The sequence below is a fragment of the Triturus cristatus genome, chromosome 4_1, assembly GCF_964204655.1.
Source record: "Triturus cristatus chromosome 4_1, aTriCri1.1, whole genome shotgun sequence".
NCBI lineage: Eukaryota > Metazoa > Chordata > Amphibia > Caudata > Salamandridae > Triturus > Triturus cristatus.
The window spans coordinates 1,207,189,092-1,207,213,211 of NC_140585.1; the positions used below are offsets into that span (position 1 = coordinate 1,207,189,092).

General features: G+C 51.6%; 1 protein-coding gene across 2 annotated transcripts in view; it reads left to right on the forward strand.

Annotated features, from left to right (window-relative positions):
• Positions 1-788: 788 nt before the first annotated feature.
• The window catches only part of DIP2B (DIP2 acetate--CoA ligase B (putative)), a 768,291-nt gene continuing 744,959 nt past the window's right edge, over positions 789-24,120 (forward strand). Inside the window, exon 1 of one of the 2 annotated variants that reach the window (XM_085654541.1) lies at positions 789-1,017. In XM_085654541.1, coding sequence (XP_085510667.1) covers positions 933-1,017 — 85 coding nt within the window. In that variant the 5' untranslated portion in view covers positions 789-932. The remainder of the gene's footprint in view (positions 1,018-24,120) is intronic. The other variant, XM_085654539.1, reaches the window with a different exon arrangement.

Below are 24,120 nucleotides of genomic sequence, written 5' to 3' on the forward strand. Positions count from 1 at the left end.
CTTTTGTTACGCCCATGGTCTCATGTTGGTTTATCGTGTGATGTGTGCACCTTGCCTGGTAACTTTATTGTTGAGAAGCATCTACAAATTAGTGCCCATTGTTACAAAACTGGAAAGAAGAAGGGGTGAGGTTGAGTGTGCCAATTCTTCTTTGACTTACTCGTGACTTTTCTTGTGGCACGAGGTTCTGCCACACAGAAATGAAAAATGAATATTAGATCACACTGTAAGGTGGTTTATATTTTTTAAGTATGTATATGTAAATAGATACATTGCATAATTAACATGACTATTGTTTTGGCTGCTTGGCGCTGGCATAGTCTGTTACTGTCAAATCAGACCCCTGACTTGAAAAAGTGTTCTCAAATTTGCCAGTTTCGTGCACGAGTCCAGATTGTTTTGAGTGCCTTTTGGAATTTAAAGTACTTCGCACCCCTTTATAAATTTAGCAATACACGTGCCGGAAGGAACAGAAGCAAATATGTCTAGATTAGTTACTCATCCTTCGAACGGGAAAACAGCTCTAGCTGGGTCGGCCCTGCCAAGTTTTTGTCTCGCTTACTTGTAGCTATAGGATTTTGTCAAGAGCAGCTAGATTGCATTGGCATGTCCCAAAAGTATTTTAATTTTCTACTAAAAGGCACGATATTGTGTTTCAAATGGTGCAGTGCCCTCTTTCTGTGCTGACTGCAGTACGAGCTAATTCTCCAAATGTCGACGTTGTGTAAGCTCCGTTCCCTGCAATTGTACAGGTCATCCAGCAGAGGGCGCGGTATTCAGAGAGCGGTTGCCTGCAGAGCTCCCGGGCCCCGCCAGATGGCCCTCTCACGGGCCGCGCTCTCCTCCCCCAGCACTCGGAGCATGGCGGGCGGCGGCGGGCGGTGCTGGCGCTGTGGCTTCTCGGCCTGTATGGTTTAATCACCGGGCTCAGGATGGCGGAGCGCGGCCTGGAGGTGGGCTCCCTGCCTCGGGAGATCCGGGAGCAGCTGGCTGAGCTGGAGCTCGAGCTGTCCGAAGGTACGGAGGTGTACCCGGGGTAGGAGAGGGTGGATCCCTGTTCCTGATAATGGGGAGGGGGTAGAAGAGGGAAGCAAATGAGAAAGCTCCCATCCGGCTCCGAGGCAAGCCCTCGGTCTTTACGCTCAGATAGCCACTGACCCCCAACGTCCATCCCTCGGGGTTTCTTCTCTTAACCCCCCTGTCTTCTCTCCCCTACTGTCTTTTCACTCAGCCCCCGCCAGTGTTTCTTCACTCCGCCCCCCCAGTGTCAATTCACTCGCCCCCCCCCAGTGTCATTTCACTCAGACCCCCAGTGTCTCTTCTTCCAGCTCCCCCAGTGTCTCTTATCCCAGCTCCCCCAGTGTCTCTTCTCCCAGCTCCCCCAGTGTCTCTTCTCCCAGCCCCCCTCAGTGTCTCTTCTCCCACCAGCCCCCCCTCCCACCAGCCCCCCCTAGTGTCTCTTCTCCCACCAGCCCCCCCCTAGTGTCTCTTCTCCCACCAGCCTCCCCTAGTGTCTCTTCTCCCACCAGCCTCCCTAGTGTCTCTTCTCCCATCCCCACTCAGTGTCTCTTCTCCCAGCCCCCCTAGTGTCTCTTCTCCCAGCCCCCCTAGTGTCTCTTCTCCCAGCCCCCCTAGTGTCTCTTCTCCCAGCCCCCCTAGTGTCTCTTCTCCCAGCCCCCCTAGTGTCTCTTCTCCCAGCCCCCCTAGTGTCTTTTCTCCCAGTGTCTTCTCTCCCAGCGTCTTCTCTCCCAGCCCCCAGAGCCCCCTCCAGTTGTCTTCTGTCCGACCCCCCAAGTGTCTCCTGTCCCAGCCCCCCAAGTGTCATCTCCTGTCTGAGCCCCTCCCACAAGTTTTGTCTCCTGTCTGAGCCCCTCCCCCAAGTGCCGTCTCCTTTCCGAGCCCCTCCCCCAAGTTTCGTCTCCTTTCCGAGCCCCTCCCCCAAGTGCCGTCCCCTGTCCGAACCCTTCCCCCCCAGGTTTCGTCTCCTGTCCGAACCCTTCCCCCCCAGGTGTCGTCTCCTGTCCGAACCCCTCCCCCCCAGGTGTCGTCTCCTGTCCGAACCCCTCCCCCCCCCCCCAGGTGTCGTCTCCTGTCCGAACCCCTCCCCCCAGGTGTCGTCTCCTGTCCGAACCCCTCCCCCCCAGGTGTCGTCTCCTGTCCGAACCCCTCCCCCCCAGGTGTCGTCTCCTGTCCGAACCCCTCCCCCCCCAGGTGTCGTCTCCTGTCCGAACCTCTCCCCCCCAGGTGTCGTCTCCTGTCCGAACCCCCCCCCCCCAGGTGTCGTCTCCTGTCCGAACCCCCCCCCCGGTGTCGTCTCCTGTCTGAACCCCCCCCCCCCCCCCGGTGTCGTCTCCTGTCTGAACCCCCCCCCCCCAGGTGTCCTCTCCTGTCCGAACCCCTCCCCCCCCAGGTGTCGTCTCCTGTCCGAACCCCTCCCCGACCCCCAGGTGTCGTCTCCTGTCCGAACCCCTCCCCCCCCCAGGTGTCGTCTCCTGTCCGAACCCCTCCCCCCCAGTGTCATCTCCTGTCCGAACCCCCCCCCCCCGTGTCATCTCCTGTCCCAGCCCCCCCAGCGTCTTCTGGTGCCCCATCCCCCGCAAGCGTCGACCCCAGCCCTCCGCGGCTCCCTTCCCCAAGTGTCATCTCCTGTCTGAACCCCTCCCCCAAGTGTCGTCTCCTGCCTGAACCTAGCCCCTCAAGTGTCATCTCGTGTCCCAGCCCCTGCAAGCATCGTCTTGTGTCCCAGCCCCCCGCCCCATGGCTCCCTCCCCCAAGTGTCATCTCCTGTCTGACCCCCCACGTGTCGTCTCCTGTCCAAACCCCTCCCCCATGTGTCGTCTCCTATCCTCCCCCCATGTGTCGTCTCCTGTCCTCCCCCCATGTGTCGTCTCCTGTCCTCCCCCCATGTGTCGTCTCCTGTCCTCCCCCCATGTGTCGTCTCCTGTCCTCCCCCCCATGTGTCGTCTCCTGTCCTCCCCCCCATGTGTCGTCTCCTGTCCTCCCCCATGTGTCGTCTCCTGTCCTCCCCCCATGTGTCGTCTCCTGTCCTCCCCCCATGTGTCGTCTCCTGTCCTCCCCCCATGTGTCGTCTCCTGTCCTCCCCCATGTGTCGTCTCCTGTCCTCCCCCCATGTGTCGTCTCCTGTCCTCCCCCCATGTGTCGTCTCCTGTCCTCCCCCCATGTGTCGTCTCCTGTCCTCCCCCCATGTGTCGTCTCCTGTCCTCCCCCCATGTGTCGTCTCCTGTCCTCCCCCCATGTGTCGTCTCCTGTCCTCCCCCCATGTGTCGTCTCCTGTCCTCCCCCCATGTGTCGTCTCCTGTCTGAACCCCTCCCCCATGTCGTCTCCTGCCTGAACCCAGCCCCCCAAGTGTCCTCTCGTGTCCCAGCCCCCGCAAGCGTCGTCTTGTGTCCCAGGCCCCGTCCCATGGCTCCCTCCCCCAAGTGTCATCTCCTGTCTGACCCTCCACGTGTCGTCTCCTGTCCAAACTCCTCCCCCCAGTGTCGTCTCATGTCCGAACCCCTCCCCCCAGTGTCGTCTCATGTCCGAACCCCTCCCCCCAGTGTCGTCTCATGTCCGAACCCCTCCCCCCAGTGTCGTCTCATGTCCGAACCCCTCCCCCCAGTGTCGTCTCATGTCCGAACCCCTCCCCCCAGTGTCGTCTCATGTCCGAACCCCCAAGTGTTGTCTCCTGTCCCAGCCCCCCAAGTGTTGTCTCCTGTCTGAGCCCCTCCCCCAAGTGTCGTCTCCTGTCTGAGCCCCTCCCCCAAGTGTCGTCTCCTGTCTGAGCCCCTCCCCCAAGTGTCGTCTCCTGTTTCGAACCCCTCCCCTAAGTGTTGTCTTGTGCCCCAGCCCCCCGGCTCTTGTTGCAGACCCGTTGGAGCCCGTGTCTCGCGTTGCAGCCCCCGTCCCGTGTCTCGCGTTGCAGCCCCCGTCCCGTGTCTCGCGTTGCAGCCCCCGTCCCGTGTCTCGCGTTGCAGCCCCCGTCCCGTGTCTCGCGTTGCAGCCCCCGTCCCGTGTCTCGCGTTGCAGCCCCCGTCCCGTGTCTCGCGTTGCAGCCCCCGTCCCGTGTCTCGCGTTGCAGCCCCCGTCCCGTGTCTCGCGTTGCATCCCGTGTCTCGCGTTGCAGCCCCCGTCCCGTGTCTCGCAGCCCCCGTCCTGTGTCTCGCAGCCCCCGTCCCGTGTCTCGCAGCCCCCGTCCCGTGTCTCGCAGCCCCCGTCCCGTGTCTCGCAGCCCCCGTCCCGTGTCTTGCAGCCCCCGTCCCGTGTCTTGCAGCCCCCGTCCCGTGTCTTGCAGCCCCCGCGTCTCCTGGTGCAGCCCCCGCGTCTCCTGGTGCAGCCCCCGCGTCTCCTGGTGCAGCCCCCGCGTCTCCTGGTGCAGCCCCCGCGTCTCCTGGTGCAGCCCCCGCGTCTCCTGTTGCAGCCCCCGCGTCTCCTGTTGCAGCCCCCGCGTCTCCTGTTGCAGCCCCCGCGTCTCCTGTTGCAGCCCCCGCGTCTCCTGTTGCAGCCCCCGCGTCTCCTGTTGCAGCCCCCGCGTCTCCTGTTGCAGCCCCCGCGTCTCCTGTTGCAGCCCCCGCGTCTCCTGTTGCAGCCCCCGCGTCTCCTGTTGCAGCCCCCGCGTCTCCTGTTGCAGCCCCCGCGTCTCCTGTTGCAGCCCCCGCGTCTCCTGTTGCAGCCCCCGCCCCGTTTTCTCCTGTTGCAGCCCCCGCCCCGTTTTCTCCTGTTGCAGCCCCCGCCCCGTTTTCTCCTGTTGCAGCCCCCCGCCCCGTTTTCTCCTGTTGCAGCCCCCCGCCCCGTTTTCTCCTGTTGCAGCCCCCCGCCCCGTTTTCTCCTGTTGCAGCCCCCCGCCCCGTTTTCTCCTGTTGCAGCCCCCGTCCCGTTTTCTCCTGTTGCAGCCCCCGTCCCGTTTTCTCCTGTTGCAGCCCCCGCCCCGTTTTCTCCTGTTGCAGCCACCCGCCCCGTTTTCTCCTGTTGCAGCCACCCGCCCCGTTTTCTCCTGTTGCAGCCACCCGCCCCGTTTTCTCCTGTTGCAGCCACCCGCCCCGTTTTCTCCTGTTGCAGCCACCCGCCCCGTTTTCTCCTGTTGCAGCCACCCGCCCCGTTTTCTCCTGTTGCAGCCACCCGCCCCGTTTTCTCCTGTTGCAGCCACCCGCCCCGTTTTCTCCTGTTGCAGCCCCCGCCGGCGTCGCCTGTTGCAGCCCCCGCCGGCGTCGCCTGTTGCAGCCCCCGCCGGCGTCGCCTGTTGCAGCCCCCGCCGGCGTCGCCTGTTGCAGCCCCCGCCGGCGTCTCCTGTTGCAGCCCCCCCCCAGGGTGTCTCCTGTTGCAGCCCCCCGCCGGCGTCTCCTGTTGCAGCCCCCCCCGGGTGTCTCCTGTTGCAGCCCCCCCCCCCAGGGAGTCTCCTGTTGCAGCCCCCCCCCCAGGGAGTCTCCTGTTGCAGCCCCCCCCCCAGGGAGTCTCCTGTTGCAGCAGCCCCCCCCCCAGGGAGTCTCCTGTTGCAGCCCCCCCCCCCAGGGAGTCTCCTGTTGCAGCCCCCCCCCCCCCCGGGAGTCTCCTGTTGCAGCCCCCCCCCCCCAGGGAGTCTCCTGTTGCAGCCCCCCCCCCCCCAGGGAGTCTCCTGTTGCAGCCCCCCCCCCCCAGGGAGTCTCCTGTTGCAGCCCCCCCCCCCCAGGGAGTCTCCTGTTGCAGCCCCCCACCCAGGGAGTCTCCTGTTGCAGCCCCCCACCCCCATTGTCTCCTGTTCCAGACCCCCACAGTGTCTCCTGTTCCATCCCCCACCCCAGTGTCTCCAGTTTCATAACCCCACTGTCTCCAGTTCCATCCCCCCACCCCCAGTGTCTCCAGTTCCATCCCCCCACTGTCTCCTGTTCCATCCCCCCACCCGCCCAGTGTTCCACCCCCAGTGTCTCCTATTCCAGACCCCCCACCACCCCAGTGTCTCCTGTTCCAGACCCCCCCAACCCCCCAGGGTGTCCTGTTCCAGCACCCCCCCCGTGTCTCCTGTTCCAGCACCCCCCCCCCGTGTCTCCTGTTCCAGCACCCCCCCCCGTGTCTCCTGTTCCAGCACCCCCCCCGTGTCTCCTGTTCCAGCACCCCCCCCGTGTCTCCTGTTCCAGCACCCCCCAGTGTCTCCTGTTCCAGCACCCCCCAGTGTCTCCTGTTACACTGTTCCAGAACCAGCACCCCCAAGTGTCTCCTGTTCCAGAACCCCCCCCCCGTGTCTCCTGTTCCAGAACCCCCCCCGTGTCTCCTGTTCCAGAACCCCCCCCGTGTCTCCTGTTCCAGAACCCCCCCCCCGTGTCTCCTGTTCCAGAACCCCCCCCCCGTGTCTCCTGTTCCAGAACCCCCCCCCGTGTCTCCTGTTCCAGAACCCCCCCCGTGTCTCCTGTTCCAGAAACCCCCCCCCGTGTCTCCTGTTCCAGAAACCCCCCCCCCCCCCGTGTCTCCTGTTCCAGAAACCCCCCCCCGTGTCTCCTGTTCCAGAAACCCCCCCCGTGTCTCCTGTTCCAGAAACCCCCCCCCCGTGTCTCCTGTTCCAGAACCCCCCCGTGTCTCCTGTTCCAGAACCCCCCCGTGTCTCCTGTTCCAGAACCCCCCCCGTGTCTCCTGTTCCAGAACCCCCCCGTGTCTCCTGTTCCAGAACCCCCCCGTGTCTCCTGTTCCAGAACCCCCCCGTGTCTCCTGTTCCAGACCCCCCCGTGTCTCCTGTTCCAGACCCCCCCCCCGTGTCTCCTGTTCCAGACCCCCCCCGTGTCTCCTGTTCCAGACCCCCCCCGTGTCTCCTGTTCCAGACCCCCCCCCGTGTCTCCTGTTCCAGAACCCCCCCCGTGTCTCCTGTTCCAGAACCCCCCCCGTGTCTCCTGTTCCAGAACCCCCCCCGTGTCTCCTGTTCCATCCCCCCACCCGCCCAGTGTTCCACCCCCAGTGTCTCCTATTCCAGACCCCCCACCACCCCAGTGTCTCCTGTTCCAGACCCCCCCAACCCCCCAGGGTGTCCTGTTCCAGCACCCCCCCCGTGTCTCCTGTTCCAGCACCCCCCCCGTGTCTCCTGTTCCAGCACCCCCCCCCCGTGTCTCCTGTTCCAGCACCCCCCCCGTGTCTCCTGTTCCAGCACCCCCCCCGTGTCTCCTGTTCCAGCACCCCCCCCCCGTGTCTCCTGTTCCAGCACCCCCCAGTGTCTCCTGTTCCAGCACCCCCCAGTGTCTCCTGTTACACTGTTCCAGAACCAGCACCCCCAAGTGTCTCCTGTTCCAGAACCCCCCCCCCTGTCTCCTGTTCCAGAACCCCCCCCCGTGTCTCCTGTTCCAGAACCCCCCCCCCGTGTCTCCTGTTCCAGAACCCCCCCCGTGTCTCCTGTTCCAGAAACCCCCCCCCCGTGTCTCCTGTTCCAGAAACCCCCCCCCCGTGTCTCCTGTTCCAGAAACCCCCCCCCCCGTGTCTCCTGTTCCAGAAACCCCCCCCCCGTGTCTCCTGTTCCAGAAACCCCCCCCCCCCGTGTCTCCTGTTCCAGAAACCCCCCCCCGTGTCTCCTGTTCCAGAAACCCCCCCCCCGTGTCTCCTGTTCCAGAACCCCCCCCGTGTCTCCTGTTCCAGAACCCCCCCGTGTCTCCTGTTCCAGAACCCCCCCCCGTGTCTCCTGTTCCAGAACCCCCCCCCGTGTCTCCTGTTCCAGAACCCCCCCCCGTGTCTCCTGTTCCAGAACCCCCCCGTGTCTCCTGTTCCAGAACCCCCCCGTGTCTCCTGTTCCAGAACCCCCCCGTGTCTCCTGTTCCAGAACCCCCCGGGTCTCCTGTTCCAGAACCCCCCCGGGTCTCCTGTTCCAGACCCCCCCCGGGTCTCCTGTTCCAGACCCCCCCCGTGTCTCCTGTTCCAGACCCCCCCCGTGTCTCCTGTTCCAGACCCCCCCCGTGTCTCCTGTTCCAGAACCCCCCCGTGTCTCCTGTTCCAGAACCCCCCCCGTGTCTCCTGTTCCAGAACCCCCCCCGTGTCTCCTGTTCCAGAACCCCCCCGTGTCTCCTGTTCCAGAACCCCCCCGTGTCTCCTGTTCCAGAACCCCCCCCGTGTCTCCTGTTCCAGAACCCCCCCGTGTCTCCTGTTCCAGAACCCCCCCGTGTCTCCTGTTCCAGAATACCCCCCCGTGTCTCCTGTTCCAGAATACCCCCGTGTCTCCTGTTCCAGAATACCCCCCTGTGTCTCCTGTTCCAGAACCCCCCCCCCGTGTCTCCTGTTCCAGAACCCCCCCGTGTCTCCTGTTCCAGAACCCCCCCCGTGTCTCCTGTTCCAGAACCCCCCCCCGTGTCTCCTGTTCCAGAACCCCCCCCCGTGTCTCCTGTTCCAGAACCCCCCCCCCCGTGTCTCCTGTTCCAGAACCCCCCCACCCGTGTCTCCTGTTCCAGAACCCCCCCACCCGTGTCTCCTGTTCCAGAACCCCCCCACCCGTGTCTCCTGTTCCAGAACCCCCCCACCCGTGTCTCCTGTTCCAGAACCCCCCCACCCGTGTCTCCTGTTCCAGAACCCCCCCACCCGTGTCTCCTGTTCCAGAACTCCCCCCCCCCCCCCGTGTCTCCTGTTCCAGAACTCCCCCCCCGTGTCTCCTGTTCCAGAACCCCCCCCCGTGTCTCCTGTTCCAGAACCCCCCCCCCGTGTCTCCTGTTCCAGAACCCCCCCACCCGTGTCTCCTGTTCCAGAACCCCCCCACCCGTGTCTCCTGTTCCAGAACCCCCCCACCCGTGTCTCCTGTTCCAGAACTCCCCCCCCCCCCCCCCCCGTGTCTCCTGTTCCAGAACTCCCCCCCCGTGTCTCCTGTTCCAGAACTCCCCCCCCGTGTCTCCTGTTCCAGAACTCCCCCCCCGTGTCTCCTGTTCCAGAACTCCCCCCCCCCCGTGTCTCCTGTTCCAGAACTCCCCCCCCCCCCCGTGTCTCCTGTTCCAGAACTCCCCCCCCGTGTCTCCTGTTCCAGAACTCCCCCCCCCGTGTGTCCTGTTCCAGAACCCCCCCGTGTGTCCTGTTCCAGAACCCCCCCGTGTGTCCTGTTCCAGAACCCCCCCGTGTGTCCTGTTCCAGAACCCCCCCGTGTCTCCTGTTCCAGAACCCCCCCGTGTCTCCTGTTCCAGAACTCCCCCGTGTCTCCTGTTCCAGAACCCCCCCGTGTCTCCTGTTCCAGAACCCCCCCGTGTCTCCTGTTCCAGAACCCCCCCGTGTCTCCTGTTCCAGACCCCCCCCCCGTGTCTCCTGTTCCAGAACCCCCCCCCCCGTGTCTCCTGTTCCAGAACCCCCCCCTCAGTGTCTTCTGTTCCAGAACCCCCCCCCCCCCTCCGTGTCTCCTGTTCCAGAACCCCCCCCCCCCCCCCATTTGCCTTCGTCAAGTTCCCTTGTGTCGTATCTCGTCCCCTTGTGTGTGTCATATCTCCTGGCCCCTCCTTCCCTTGTCATATCTCCCTTGTGTGTGCGTAACATCTCCTGTCCCCTTTTGCTGTCGCATCCTCCCCGCACACCAGTCCCCAGCTCCTGTCAGTCCCCAGCTCCTGTGTCACCTCTCACAGCCCCCGCCCCTGTGTCACTGCTTGCAGTTAGCATCATCGTCTAATTTCCAAGCTCGCCCTGATTGTTTAAATTCTAGGTCCTCTCGCTGATTCGGTTGCTTGCTCCCCAGTGCTAACTTGGTTTTAGTTCCTGCAACCGCTACCCTCCCCCTTCATGGTCTCACTTGCCCGATTATAATCCCATTTCCCTTCCACCAACATGTTTTCACTTCCTGTCTCGGGCTCACACTTCCAAGATGGTCTCCCCCACCATTCTCCATCATCCTGGTTTCACCTCTCATGCTTCCTGTGGTCTCACACCTCATTCTTCCTGCGGTCTTTTTTTCCCACGCCTGCCATGTCCTCCCCTTTGTGGCCTCACCACCCGTGCCCTCCTCCTTTTGCTGCCCCTTATGGCCTCACGTCCTGTGCCCTGCTCCCCTGTACAATTTTGTCTCCCCTCTTTATGGTCCTTCCATCTGTGCCTTTCACTTTTCCTTTGCGTCCTTGGCACCCTTGCCCCCTCCCCCCCTTTGCGCTCTTGCTCACCTGCGCACTTCCCCTCACGTTGTAGTACTGCTGCGTATTTCCTCCCCATTTAGCGCCTTTCCCCCTGTACCCTCCACCCCTTTGTAGTCTTGACACATGCCCTCTACCCTGACATCCGCTTTTGGGGTATTTACCTCGTGGGGAACGGGTTCTCCAATCAACATGTATTTATTTGGTGAAAATCTTTCAAGTTTCATTACATCAGTGTGTCCACGGAAGGTTCGCCAGGCCGGTTCCCTCGCTGGTTGTCAGGCAGACCGGGGACTCTGCAGTTTAGTTCCATGTAGATACGCTATATATATATATGTACATTCATTCATCTTCTGTGGATGTCCTAAAAATCGATCTGTTGGGAGGCCCTGCATGAAATGGTAGCTACAGGCTGATTACAGAAGCTTGTGTAGGTCAGAGGTGGGGGGGGGGGGTGTTCAGCCCTCTGAGCGCGGTGACGGAGGAGCACAAAGGCGCTGCGGCTTCTTAAGCAATGGGTTCCTCTCTGCTTTTAAGCAAAAATCCTTTAAGTGTATCGCGTCACGTGATAACCCGTATTTACATACATCCTCGACGTCACAACAACCGGTCCTTAGGAGAGGAATCCCGTTTGTAGGCTCGCCATGCTCAAATTACACCCCCACCCCCTCGCCTTCTCCTCCCAGCTACCGTCTTTCGAGTAGAAATCCAATTTACATATGCTGTCGTCTCATAAATACACGCCAGCAGCGCCTTGGCATAGCCTCACCGGCTTAAATTCTGAAGTGACGTTTGTCTCCGAGAAATATGCACTCCCATATATATGTCCGGATATTGTACACGATTTATGCGTCCTGCCAAGAACTTGTGCATTCTGGATGATGGGTGCTCAGATTGTGTCGAGGCCCACCGTCCTCTCCCAGTTTGCGGAGGGAGAGGGATTTAACATATCAAAGCTCTCCGCTCTGCTTCTTGTATGTGTATACCTGAGGTTGGTGTACTGTATACAAACATGTATATAAGTAGCGTCATAGAAGCTGTGTGTGGTGTTGCAGGCCACACACACTACGACACGGGACTGTCCTGTAATTTCCAGTATAGTTAAGCGTATATGTGTGTGTTTTTACAACTCAAGTGTTCTCAAACGTGCATTTATTCACTGAGAAAACTGAAGTCAAAGGGGATTTAACACTTAGCGGGCGTACTTTGGGTCGTATTTTGTTACGCATTTTTGTGCTCTGAAAGGGGGATTACAGCATTGTAGGTTTAATCGCCAATGTTACACATTGCCTAGTATGATATTGTATTTACGACAGTATAGTCATGGGAGTATGTGTGGGAGTTGAGCAGGGGGGCTATAAGGCTAGGGTAGAAACTCAACTTGTACATTTCTTCTTTTGAAGTTTTTCATCTTTCACCACCATTGACCACCCCCTTTTCAACCACATGCAATGTTGGGGCTGTATTGTGGGTGTACATGTAATTGAGGGGTATATCTTTTAAGATTGCGGTGTGTCTAAGAAGATAGCACAACTTTTAATCTGGGTTTGTGGATCGATTTTCGTTGTCTTTTGTGTTCCATGGAGTAAATTTGATTTTGAATCACGTCATAATCTGTGACCTACATTTTTAGATGGTAAATGCAATACCTGGGCCTGCAAGGGGGTGGGCTTTGCCCATGCTTAGTTTGTTGATGTGCTCAGTGTGATTTTCACTAGCACTGGACAAAGTCTAATTTTAGGACCAAACATAAGTCGTTTCCTCTGTTTTGGTAGTATATCGGTCTAACTAGAGCCCACTGTGGTGAGGGCTTTGCCCAGGTTACATTTGCTGATGTCTTTTGAGTTTGGTGTTGGCAGGCACTAAAGTAGGCGGATGTTTGCATCCAAAATAAGTTGTTGCCCGTATGCCAGTGTGAGTCATGACTTTAGAGCTGCCAAGGTGCTCCGCGCGCGCAGCATGTTTGTGATTACCTTCCATGCAGTTTGCCATATCTAATGTTCGCAAACATTCCAATTGTAAATAAAAAATACACATGCACGTCTTTGGCCCCTGTACACTGTCATCACTTTCTGGACTTTAAGCCCAATGATGTGTTTTTTACAAACTTAAAAACTGCTGGATGAAAACTCACAAAATTTGATGAACGGTTGGTTTCACAAGGCACTTTTTCCTCAAGTTTGTTTCAGATTAGCTAGGGGGCCTAAGTTATTAAGGTTGAAGAAACTGGATTTTCTATTGTGTCTTTTATGGCGCAATGGCAGCCTCATCCATATATGTAGCGGTTTCTGACTGTAGGCATTTTTTTTCCATCTACACAGGTATGGGGGTGGACAATCATGACCACAACACACCTGCTCATAGACAAAACAAGACGCAACCATTGACCATGCCATAAACATAACTCTAGTAGCCATGTCTGCTAAGACTTAATTATAGTGTGAAATCTGTCAGTTTTTGACCATGACAGGTCGCCACATTGGACATTTGAGCCTAAGCTTTGGCTATATTTTGTCTTTAAATATGTGTATATTTTTTGTGCACATATCATTAGATCCGTGTATTTATTTTTGTGTAAATGTTTCCATATTTGTATCTAAAGTTCCATGTTCATGTGTGTAAATATCCATATGTAGCGCTCAATTATTTCTTGCTTTGGCAGCTCTGGCTTCCAAATTACAATTTCTCTCAATTTGTGTGATTTATGAATTGCAACCAATTATGGAAGCCGTGTCCATCGGATTTCTTTCTGGTTAGTGCCCCGTGGTACTATCTGTGCTCCATTGTTCACTGGACTGCAGATAAACATTCTTTTAAAACAAGTAGTTTCTTTACTAAAATCCACCCTACTATCGAAAATAAAGTCTGTTTTTTATTGTTATCACTGCCAACGAGATAATCATAAAACATAGGTTGCTTATTGGTTTGGAGAAAACATATTTGAACACCATCTAAATGTGTAATACAAATAACACCTACATGGTAAGGTGCACTGGAGACCAACAGTGCCAACTCTGCGTTCTGGTTACTGTTAATTGCCTCTCAACCTTGTGACTCAGGATTTATCATCGAGGTATTAGGTCAAAGGTTAACATTTAGTTTTGCAAGACAAAAAGTTAAATAACTTTGAAAAACGTTTACTTTGAAGGCAGAAAGGTCTAAAATAAACAACTTGAAGTTTGAAGAGTGTGAAAAATGTGAAAAGACAGTAATATGACATTTCAGTGTAGTAAGTACCAATGATAGGCAAACAGGCTTGCACACAATTAAAGGGAAAGGAGCTATTTTGAATGCGGGTGTCGAATTTTTAAGTGTGCTTGTTTCATTAAAGTGTTAAGGTGCGGCAGAGGAACCTGAACCAACCAGTAATATGAGGAGATGCTGGAATTAAGCAAAAAAACAAACAGGGTGCTGGTTAACGATAAATAAAGCAAAGGAGGACTTTGGGGATGGGGCTGCCATACTTTTCATACGTGCTCTATTTTTCTGGCATTTGGAGGGGGGGGGCGCTGCCACAGTAACGTTAAGTATTTCTGGGATTTTTAATCAGAAGACAGGATGGGAAGGAGCTGAAGCCGGCTCCAGATTGGGACCTAGAATAACTGATATCAAGGAAGGACGACGGGTGTGTGATAGCAGAGCAGGGAACAGAGGCGAGAGATATTATTCAGTTTACACCAACAATTCCACTAGAGGGTCAGGAGTTTACAGCGTGCAAGAGTACCTCTGGCAGATACATTTGTATTTGAAAAAAGGAAACAATTACGACCCTAATGCTTTCAGCCACATGTCCAATATATGTTAAACTAAGACTCTCGTTCCACGGGTGTGCGTAACCACAGTATAGGCGTGAACTGTATTCCAACAGCTGTGCGACATTGGCACTTTTACCGCATGAGTTCCATTCACCCTGTAATACTGGTCCAGTTTGTGTGGAGAAGCTCAATACTCTTCTGAGGTTCTCAGGTTGACTGGAGGCAGAATGTTTGGTTTTGCCGTGTTATCCCCCATTCTGTGGTGTGGCTTTCGGAATATGGTGGGGAAGCCACACCAGGACACTACTACATCCTTTGGTATTTGTATGTACAGAATGCGGTATTACCGCACAAGATAACTGCGCATCCTGAATAAGAGCTTAATTGTTTCTCGTTTATTTTCGAATTCAAAACATTTTGACCTTTCTACCTAGTTCTGTTAACATATCGCGAGAACACATCGCAGATTACTGTTATGTAATCCAGTTTTATCTATTTATTATAGCATAGGGACATGTACGTATAGTAACTGTAGGTTAGCCGTGCACCAGGCCTTTGGCTTATCTCGAGTTCCCGATGACAGTTTAAGAAAAAAACACCTTGCTCTGTTTGCTTTATGAAGTCACCGGCGCTTTGTGAATTGGCTTCCGGTGTTTTTTGTATGTACCTTTGTGGCTGGCAGAGCAGGAACTGGGCCATTGTGCGTAGAGGGGAAACCGCGAAGAGAGAATGCAGAATGGAGCAGCAAAAACTAAGATTGCGAAGGCAGGTCGATTATATTTACCCTTTTCGCCCAAGAAGAGCAACATAACTGTATCCTAAATTCCCGGAGGTTTAAGTAGCTCTTAGACGTGTTTTTTTTTCTCTGCTGCTAGACACGTCCACTTTTGATGGATGAGAAACGTGAGGCACAGTGAATGGACGGATTGCCCCGATTTCACCCAGCTTTATCATGTGGGGTGCCCGGGGAGGGAACGTCGATCCCAAGGAGCCATGGTCGTCAGAGTTGACTCAAGAGCACACCTCCTTGAATCTCTGTATTTGTGTCAATGACTGGTTTCTACTTTTCTTCATGAACCCTTTTCTCAAACCAGCACAGCTTGTACAAGAATAATAAATGACACATTTGAACAGATATATGTAACACCCCTGCTTTATAAACGCTTAGCTAAGCACTGATCTATTCTAAATACATAACTATGTTGTGTATGTAAAACGTGCTGCGCACTGTGTTCTTTACACCTCCCTCCGCAGCCCCTTAGCGCTTCTTTCAGTTTTATTTAGCCAAAGATGGCGGTGTTGGAATTTGTGAGCACTAGGGGTGCAACCCTGGAGTTGCAGGGGTACTACTACTGACAAGTAGGCTTCCTCCATTGATTCTCCCCACGCTGTCTGACTGACTATCCCAAACACTGACTGCTAGTTTTAGGAACACCGTTCTCACACCCTACTATGTTGGTACCTCTCGATGGACTTTTTTTTACTTTGTAGAATTCCAAAGCCATGTACCATTGTCACAGTGTCTGTCGCAAATGTTATTTACTGGGCACTTTTCCACTCCGTTCCATAGTGCTCATACCTCTGATGAGGCTGTGAAGTGCTTTGGTTTGCATCAAGTTTATTGGTGCCCTTGGAGTGCATGGTTGAACTGGGTATGGTTCTAGTTTTTACTTATACAGGAACTGTTTAATGAAGTGTGCAAAGTTTAAAGCTGGTGTAGAAGCTTGGTGTGTCCGAACTTGGCTGCACTCAACCCTCGGATGTTGTAGAGTGTGCGCGAATAGATGCAGTTGTGCATGCAGGTGACATGCGTAACAAGCATTGGCATAGCCAATAGGTCTCGCCTTTGGGACCTTATAAGTGTTTAGCCATGCAACAGTTGCATAACTAAATACTTATAAGGTCCCAAAAGCGAAACCTATTGGCTATGCCAAGCGGCCGTGCGGCCACGAAAGTGAAAGTGATCGCGATCATGATCAAACATCAAAGCGGCCCTGCGGCCGCAAAAGTGAAAGTAATCGCGGTAAAGCGGGGCGTGCGCGCCCGCGCACATGCACTGTAGCTCTAGGCTGGCCTGGTAGCACTTTTTGGAGCCCTCTCAATAAGTCTCGCCAGACCAGCGCATGCGCTGGGTCAGGCGAGACCTAAAAACCACTGTTGCTGAGCATCAGTTGGGTTTACAGAATATACAGTAAATAGCGTCTATCTAGTGGTGAACATCAAAACTTCCACTGCATGGAGCTACTCTGTAGCATCAAGAAGTCTAACCATAAGAGGTATTGTTAGGACTGCTAGTGGAGTAGTAAATGAGTGATGGTGCTGAAACTTAGTGGAGGATCTGTCAGTCCTCCATTGCATACTGTATGGCGTCATCAAGAAGTGAAAGGACTAACCAATTGGAAAGTTCTATTTTAGAGAAACGTGTCTTCATAGTTCCGTCGCTTGCAAGTTTCATGTAAGTTCTTTTGAAAGGAGCAATGATGAGAAGGGGCGCCGTTTGTGAGAAGATGTTCCGCTGGGGGTAGTGTTCAAGTTTGGACTGTAGAAAGGTTTATCAGTACTATGGATCAACCAATGGAAGATGGAGACAGCTTAAAAAGAGATTGTTCTTGCCATGGGTAGCCAGTTCAGGGTATTATGAACAAGAGTCGTATGGTCTTGTTTGTTAAGGTTAAAGACTTGTCTGCCAGTTGGATTCGTTGAAGTTTGTTGGTTAGGTGTGTGTGTGTGTGTAGTCGGGGTGTGACAATACTAGATGTGTTGTGCTGTATAATATATGGGAAAACCCAGGTAAGTAAAGATGTGTAGTAAAGTTCTCATACTGTTGAAGGCACTTGCTTATATCATTGACTTGACTATGGAATGAGAGTTAATAGTACAAAATCACAACACAGTATTTGATTTCCCTGGACTTTTGGAGGAAATCCAGTTTCCTTAGTTCAGGCAGTAGTGATAAGATTTTCGTGGCCACATGCGTGGATCTCTGCTTTTGCAGGGTTGAGCATAAAATTGACATTTAGCGTCCAGTAGTCTACTGCCTGTAGGCATTGTGGCAGTCCATGCGTGTCTGGATCTCAGGCTTTTCCAGTCTTAATATCCGGGTTTCATCAGCATAGTTTTAACAGCTGATCTCAGAAGAATTTACAAGCTCATAGAGTAGGGGAAAGTATACACTGAAGAGCAAGGGGAGATCTTTGAGCTTTAGGAGATACCTACCTTTTGGGAGAATGGTGCTGTCAAGAAAGGAGGGACCGTCATGATTTGTTCTCTCTGTGAGGTAAGAATTAATCAAGTGTTTCTGAATTCCTGTGCTAATTTGTAATTGAAGTAGTTGATTGTTCACTTGTGAAAGGTTACTCAGAGGTCAAGTAGAACGTGTGTGGTGACTCCACTGGATTAAGTGGTGTTTTTGAGGGCATCCCAGATTGCAATTATCACCAATTTGGTGTCTCAACCAGGTTGGCAACGTGTCTTATCAGAGTGGAAGTTGTTTTGTTTATGAAAATTGGAGATCTGAGCTACTTTTTCACTTGGCTTGCCTAGCACTGGGTAAGCTAAAATCTATATGCACAATAAATATAATTGTCTGATTCATTTGGTTTGGACCTTTAACTTTTTTCAGGATTGCTTCAATGAAGAAAGTATTTATTTCACTGGGGAATTCTCTGGTTGAAAGGGACGATGATTGCCCAGGCTAGTATGGCACAAAGTGTCCTAGGAGAATATGTTTAAATATATATGGGGGCACATGTCATTGGATAGTCCAGTGGTGCTAATCGTTTTGAAGATAATCTGGTATTTGATTGTGTAGTAGTGTAGGCAGGTTTTGACAAACTAGCATTGTTGATACTTTTGTGGACTGTCTTTGTTAACCCCTTGCATGCTCCTGACGGAACCACTCCGTCATGAGCCACGGGCGCCGTGTGCTCATGACGGAGTGGTTCCGTCATGCTGCGGCCGTTGGCGGCCGCTCCGCCCACGCGGCGCTGTTTCCCCGCCTGGGCGGGCGATCAGCGCAAGTGGGTGGAGTCATGACGGAACCACACCGTCATGAGCACAGCTCGCCCGTGACTCATGACGGCGTGGTTCCGTCATGAGCATGGCGGCGCCGCGCTCACCCCAAACCCCCCCCAGCGCTGCGGCAGAATTCGCGCCGCAGCGAAGGGGTTAAAATGTGGTCTCAGGTTCAACAGGTTTTTTAGTGAATTGTTCTCCTACAGAGTGGTACAATTCTTGAGTGTGATTGGTGCAGTTTGCAGTGAAGTCCAGGTTTCGTAATTTGAAGATAATTCTGAAGAGTTACATAGTCACACGCAAAGCATCCAAGTTACTTTGTGTATAGTTAGATTTCTGTGCTTTTTAGGTCTTTCCTAGGCAGCGCGTGCGCTGTCTATTTGAGATATGCTGTATTCAGATATGGACTTGAAGCTCTGCCCATCTTTTCAATCGGCTCCTCTTGCTGTCCTTTGTAAATGGTGGCTTTTGGTTCGTGATTAGTTCCTCCTTACTAGTACCTTCTTTTCTCCTTTTGTAACCTCCCATGAGGACAGCCCGTGTAATGTGTTGTTACTTGGTATGTTTTATTTACAGTTTGTGAGCACTATTTTACTAAGGACTTTACCCTAGCTGCTTTTGCAGGCACGATACACCCTCCCACTTAAACCCTGCACATGTAGGGAGGCACACCTTCCTCTTTAACAATGGCGGCCGGGCCTTTCTTTTCTTCGGTGCGGCTCACCAATTTTTTTTTCAATATTATTTACTTTAATAAGCAACGCTGTGCTGCTTATGAAAAACTTACAATATTGAAGTTTTGTGCACGAATCTGAAGTCTTTAGAATTTGACCATTCCCGAATTTGGTGCCAGTATCATGGCGGGGCAATATGGTTAGATCTCTTAAGCATTGTTATTCTCTGAAGTCTGATGACCAGACAGGCCTTGTGGAATTGCTTGCTCAGCAGTCTGGGTGCAGTCTTAATAGAGGGCCCAGTGTAAATCTAATTATAATTTTTAAGGTTGTGTGTGTAACTGCAGCGAGGGTTAAAGTGATCTGGTATGTGTCAGGTACAGTGGGGGGAACCCTTAGAAGATGAAGGTGATACTTTATGCTCAAACAGTAGGTTACAGGCATCTGCTCTTTCAGGGATGGAGGTCACATGTGACCTCGGCCAATGAGTACTATTTTTGCATGAGCAAGTTGTGGCGTATACAGCTGAGAGCTTTGATTGCCGGTGACTTGGTGATAACCCAACATATAGCTTTTCCAAATGAGGGTTGGATCTGACTGTCATCAACACAAATGAGGATGGCTAGATTGTATCTGTGTAGGAGGATCCTTGTAAGAGATACCGGGTATGTATTCAGAAGAATCAATATGTAACTGCAAAACTATTTTCTTTGACATTTTTTTTCCTATTTGGTTTCTTTGGATGTTTAGAACCTATTCAGTAAAAAAAAAAAATCGCAATTATCTCAGTTGGCCGAATGCAATTGAACAATAAAAAGTGAGCAGGACATATTCTAACTGAAGTGCTTGAACAGCAGTCCCCGTAAATGCTAGATGGCATATATTGTGTGTGTCCGGAGAACTGACTTGGCCTAAATACTCCAAAATATGGCTGCAAGTAGCAGCAATGGTTGCATAAAGGAATGTGGCTAGGACATGGGGGGGGGGGGGGCCCAACCGCCACTAGTTTCCCAGTGGAAGAAAGATATAGACTGGTGCTGTACTGCAGAAAGAACAATTTATGAAAGCCGAGGTTGCCCCACAAAATGGAGTAAGATATGGCAGAAGTGGGCTGATTACAAGGGATTAGGGGAGGGGCTGGGCATTTAAGAGGGGAAGGATCCGGGGTGGGGGGGTCCCACTATATTGCAAAATTATAAAGAATGTACATTTGATTGTGGACGCTATTGGAAGTATGTACTCTATCCTAACAGTATGATGATGACGATGTATTGCTGACTTTGGTTTAACTTATAAAAAAAAAAAGTGAGCAGGACAGGCTGAAGGAAATTCGAAATTTTAGGTAAAGTAGAATTCGATTTCAAAACTGTACAGTGGGCAATTTCTTGTCTTTCTCGTAACTAGTACTTCTTTCTTGCCGCTGTTGCTTTGCAGTCTGTCTGTTTTTATTTTTTAAATATATCATGAGGGATTTAGATCCCAAGTTTGGTCTAAGCAGTCATGATCTAGGTTCGGTCAGTCACCTTTGTTAAAGATTTAGGTGGATGTCACTAAATTTGTATTCCAAAATTGTAGACCTGTGCTGTTGATCCCATTTTTGTACCTTGCTGTGAAATACAGCACAGTACGTTTAGGCTTGGCTCCACAGTTACTTTGGTCTATGCCACTGTTTTTTTAACTTGATTTCTAAAAGATGTTATATGTCTGGACTGCCTTATGTGACCTTGTTAGTCACCTAAGAAGAAGATTCCATAAACCTGGACCTGCATTGTAAAAATCAATAAATAAACTAATATCATCTGTAAGCAATTTTGCTCAGAAACTCGCTCCTGTTTGAAGTACAGCCGGAAGCCTGCTTGTCTAACAATTATCAGTCTTATACTTTTTTATGATTTCAGTGGGACATGGAGCCATAGGCATCCTTTGCAGTGCATGGGAAATTAACAGGCTGGGGGTAGACTCCTTAAACTGTTAAAAAGCATATTTGAAACGAAAAGTAGGAGTTTTACCAAATGTCTATTACATTACTCGGGAACAAACTTTTATCCTTTTTTTTAGTCATTGGAAATGATGCAGAGAGACTTGTTCGTCTATTGACTGACATTACAAACAAGCATTGTCAAATTCAATAGACTTGACTTACATTTGAGTCCTGCATAATTTTTTTTTTTTACGTTTGCTTCAGTGATAAAAGTCCCAGAAGCATTGCAATGCAAGCACAGCTTTGTAGGTGGAATAATACACCAAATAGATTTTATTATGAGGTGGGAGGGTATACTACTGTAGGGCAAAGGATATGAAAATGGCATTTGGTAGCCCCTCTGGAGCAATTTTGTACCTCTTTTACTAATTGTAGGTTTAACTTTGGGAAATGGCTTTGTCAGTCAATGATTTGTTTTTACAGTTTGATGGTCCTCGCTATCAAACGTGGTTTAGTTATCAGTATAGTTTAGCCTTATTATCCTGGGCTGGGTCAATCCCTGCCTGGTTGCAAAGTTCCTCTGGGCTGCATAGTTCAGAAACAGTTCCTTTTAATAGATCGTCCCTAGGCTCAGTGCAGGTGACAAATGTCACACCTCATCTCCAAGTGGAGTAGTCCATAACGGGTACAATGAGGTTTCTTATCCGTGAAAGTGCTAAGGAAGAAATTGATTTTTTTTACTGTGAGTGTGTGTTGACGTGTAAGTCTAATGTGTGCATGTCATCACATTGGTAGCTACAGTAGTAACCATTAGTTAATTACTTATATGAAGACTGCAGAAAAATGCAAAAAGGTAAAAACAAAGCATTAACAGAAGGAAAGAAAAATAGATACTTCAATTGTGTGAAGTTAGGCAAATATTTTATTTCACCAAACCTTTTTCTTCACTGTCGCATAGGAAAGCACTTTAAAATATGTGAGTTCGAATATCAGTTGTACAAAAACCAATCATGTTTGATTTTATAGAACTATAATATTTCTTTATAACAATCAGAGCCAGTCACATAGTTTACATGGCAACTGTCTTGCCTCTTAGTTCACTAATGGTTCATGTTTAGAAACTATCACTTGTAATACGCACTTCCCAGTGCAGTGCTATAATGTGATGTATTAACAGCAAGGCTTCCACATGTTAAAGAATTACACTTTTTTTTATTTTGAAGAGACGTATTCATATTTTAGGTGATGTTTGTTGTGTGACTTCCATAGAAAACATTTTCAGGACTCAGCTTGTGCGTGGGCTCTAAGATCTGACCCAGACCCTTGGTTCAGCTCTTCCTAATAATTTGTTGGCTCGCCCATCACTACACCAATCAGTATATTACGAAAAAGTATAAACCTAGAAACGCCTATATAGCAATACTTCTAGTCCAGTAAACCGTAACCTAACACACTTCAACATGTGGGGACAATTGAGACAACATATGGCAGTATAGCTTATTGCATATATACTTGTCAATTTGTTTAGGATCGAATTTACAATAATAATTATCGGTACTTGCATACATGAAGCTGGCTGTCACTGAATGAACCCCGCCTGGCTCTGTCCTGCCTGACCCCGAATCTTGCTGAGGCCCCCCTCCCTTCTAGATCCAACACCAGCAGTCTCCCTATTCGAGGTATCTTTGTTTCCCAATTCCAGGACTGGTTATAGTATATTATTCTGTCGGCGAGTGGGGCTGGAGCAAGCGGGTACCTGCATCCTTCTTGAGCTCTTGGGTCTGTCGGCTGCGCCATGTCTCTCACTGGGATGCGTGAGGAGCGTCCCACATAGGGAGCCGCAGCATCCGTTCGTCTCCCCGCATCTCGTCTCCTTGCCAGCTGCCGCCTGTGGCCGCTCCGGGTTGGGTATTTAGCCGGCTGTCCGCCTCAGAAAACCCTGCTTTCCCTGTGCCCTGACGTGGCCTCGGGAGGTTCCCTCATGTTAGCCTGCTCGCAGTTTCTCTCAGGATGAACTGCTTGCTGTTCCAGCCTCGTTATTGTCTTACCCTGGGTTACTAGCCAGTGGCTTTATACACCGGAATTAAAAACCTGTGTGAAGCTTATAGGTCACGCACTGCCTGTTCGAACAGACGGTGTGCCCAGCTTTTCATTGGTAAGGCGTCCATAACATTTCGCACAGTTGAGTTGGGTAATAGTAACTTACTGTTCAAAACTACCTCATACTTAAACTGTTCAAAGATGCACATGCGTGTATACTTCTATGCTTGTTTGTGTATGTATAACGAATGCGTGGTGTGTCCATATAATATGTGTAGATGCATGCATAATCATTTTATATCTGCTTACTCATTTACATTTCTGTGGATCTGTAATGTGTGTATTTCCGTGCTTGTATAATCGATGCATTTAGTTTGTGTGATTTGCATCAATATGTCTCCATCAGTTAACATGTACGCATGCATAGATGTTTTCTGTGTTGCAGGTGTAGATGTATGTAAACAGTGTGTGCATTATATATACCATGTGTATATCTCAACAGACAGTGAGAAGAGACCGCTTTATCTAAAGCAGATCTTTCCATCTAATAAACTTATTTTTTGTTCAAAAATACTTGCTTAATCCACGCCCACTAACCGTGAGTAAATAAATGGTGCATCGGCGGTAAAAGTGCATACAGGTAAAACCGTTTTTAAACAGCCTCCAGCACGAAACCAACTGATCAGATGTCAGTGCGGCACTAAGGTTGTATGTGCGGGGGAGCTGCGTGTAAATGGCGGGGGCAGGACGTGACACGTTTTCTAGGGAAGCCTCTCCGTACCGAGAGGCGGCTCTGCCCCGAGCCTGTGATGCAGCTCACTGCAGCGTCCACTGCGCCAGCCTAATGCCGCCAGTTAGTTGTTCACCCCCTTCAGCCAATAAAATGATTGTCAATAGTTATTAGAAACACCTGATATCAAGCGCACAAAGCAAGCTGCACTCGTGGCGGGCGTTGTATTAAAGTTCGGTTGTACTGAAGCAAATCACCGCCAAGGTGGCTCGGGGCGATAGGAACAGAGATACCACCCCATGACGCAGCATTGCTCGGTCAGTGTTATCAACCTCGCATGCTCGGGGTTCGGCCTGTTTGGTCTGGCTCACCCTTCTAGGGAATCATATCCCCCTGCTGCTTGCTGGGATAGGCTTCTGTCGTCATCCATTAGGGGTGCCCTTTGACCTGCTGCTTTATTAATATATTTAAGGCGTATTTGTGTTTCACCTGAAAGTGGCCTCAGTCGGTATGCCTCTTTTGTGGGGTCTGCATAAACTGATTTGTCGGGGTACAAATGATTGACACTAGTGCAATCCATTCAACACAGACCATTGTTCTCCATAAGATTTAGTAGTTTTATCTATCCCGATTGAACAACAAATTTAACGGCTTGTCTGCGTGCATTCTGCTTTTCATATTTTGCACAAAAATCCTTTAATGTGGCTCAGTTCAAAGGTTATACTTGAGCGTTCATCTTTTGAATTCTGAAATGATCTGCTGTAAAATTAATTGACAATAATGGTCTAGTTGATCCTGAAGAGCATCCCAGTTAATATAAAAAAAAATCTATTCAGTTTCACTTTAAAGGGAGTAGCTGACCGGACCCTGGTAGCTAAGGCCACTGGAGTTCAAGTTGAAACCTTAGGATTTCATGAAAAAATCTTCCTGTTTTGGAACGAAATATTGTAC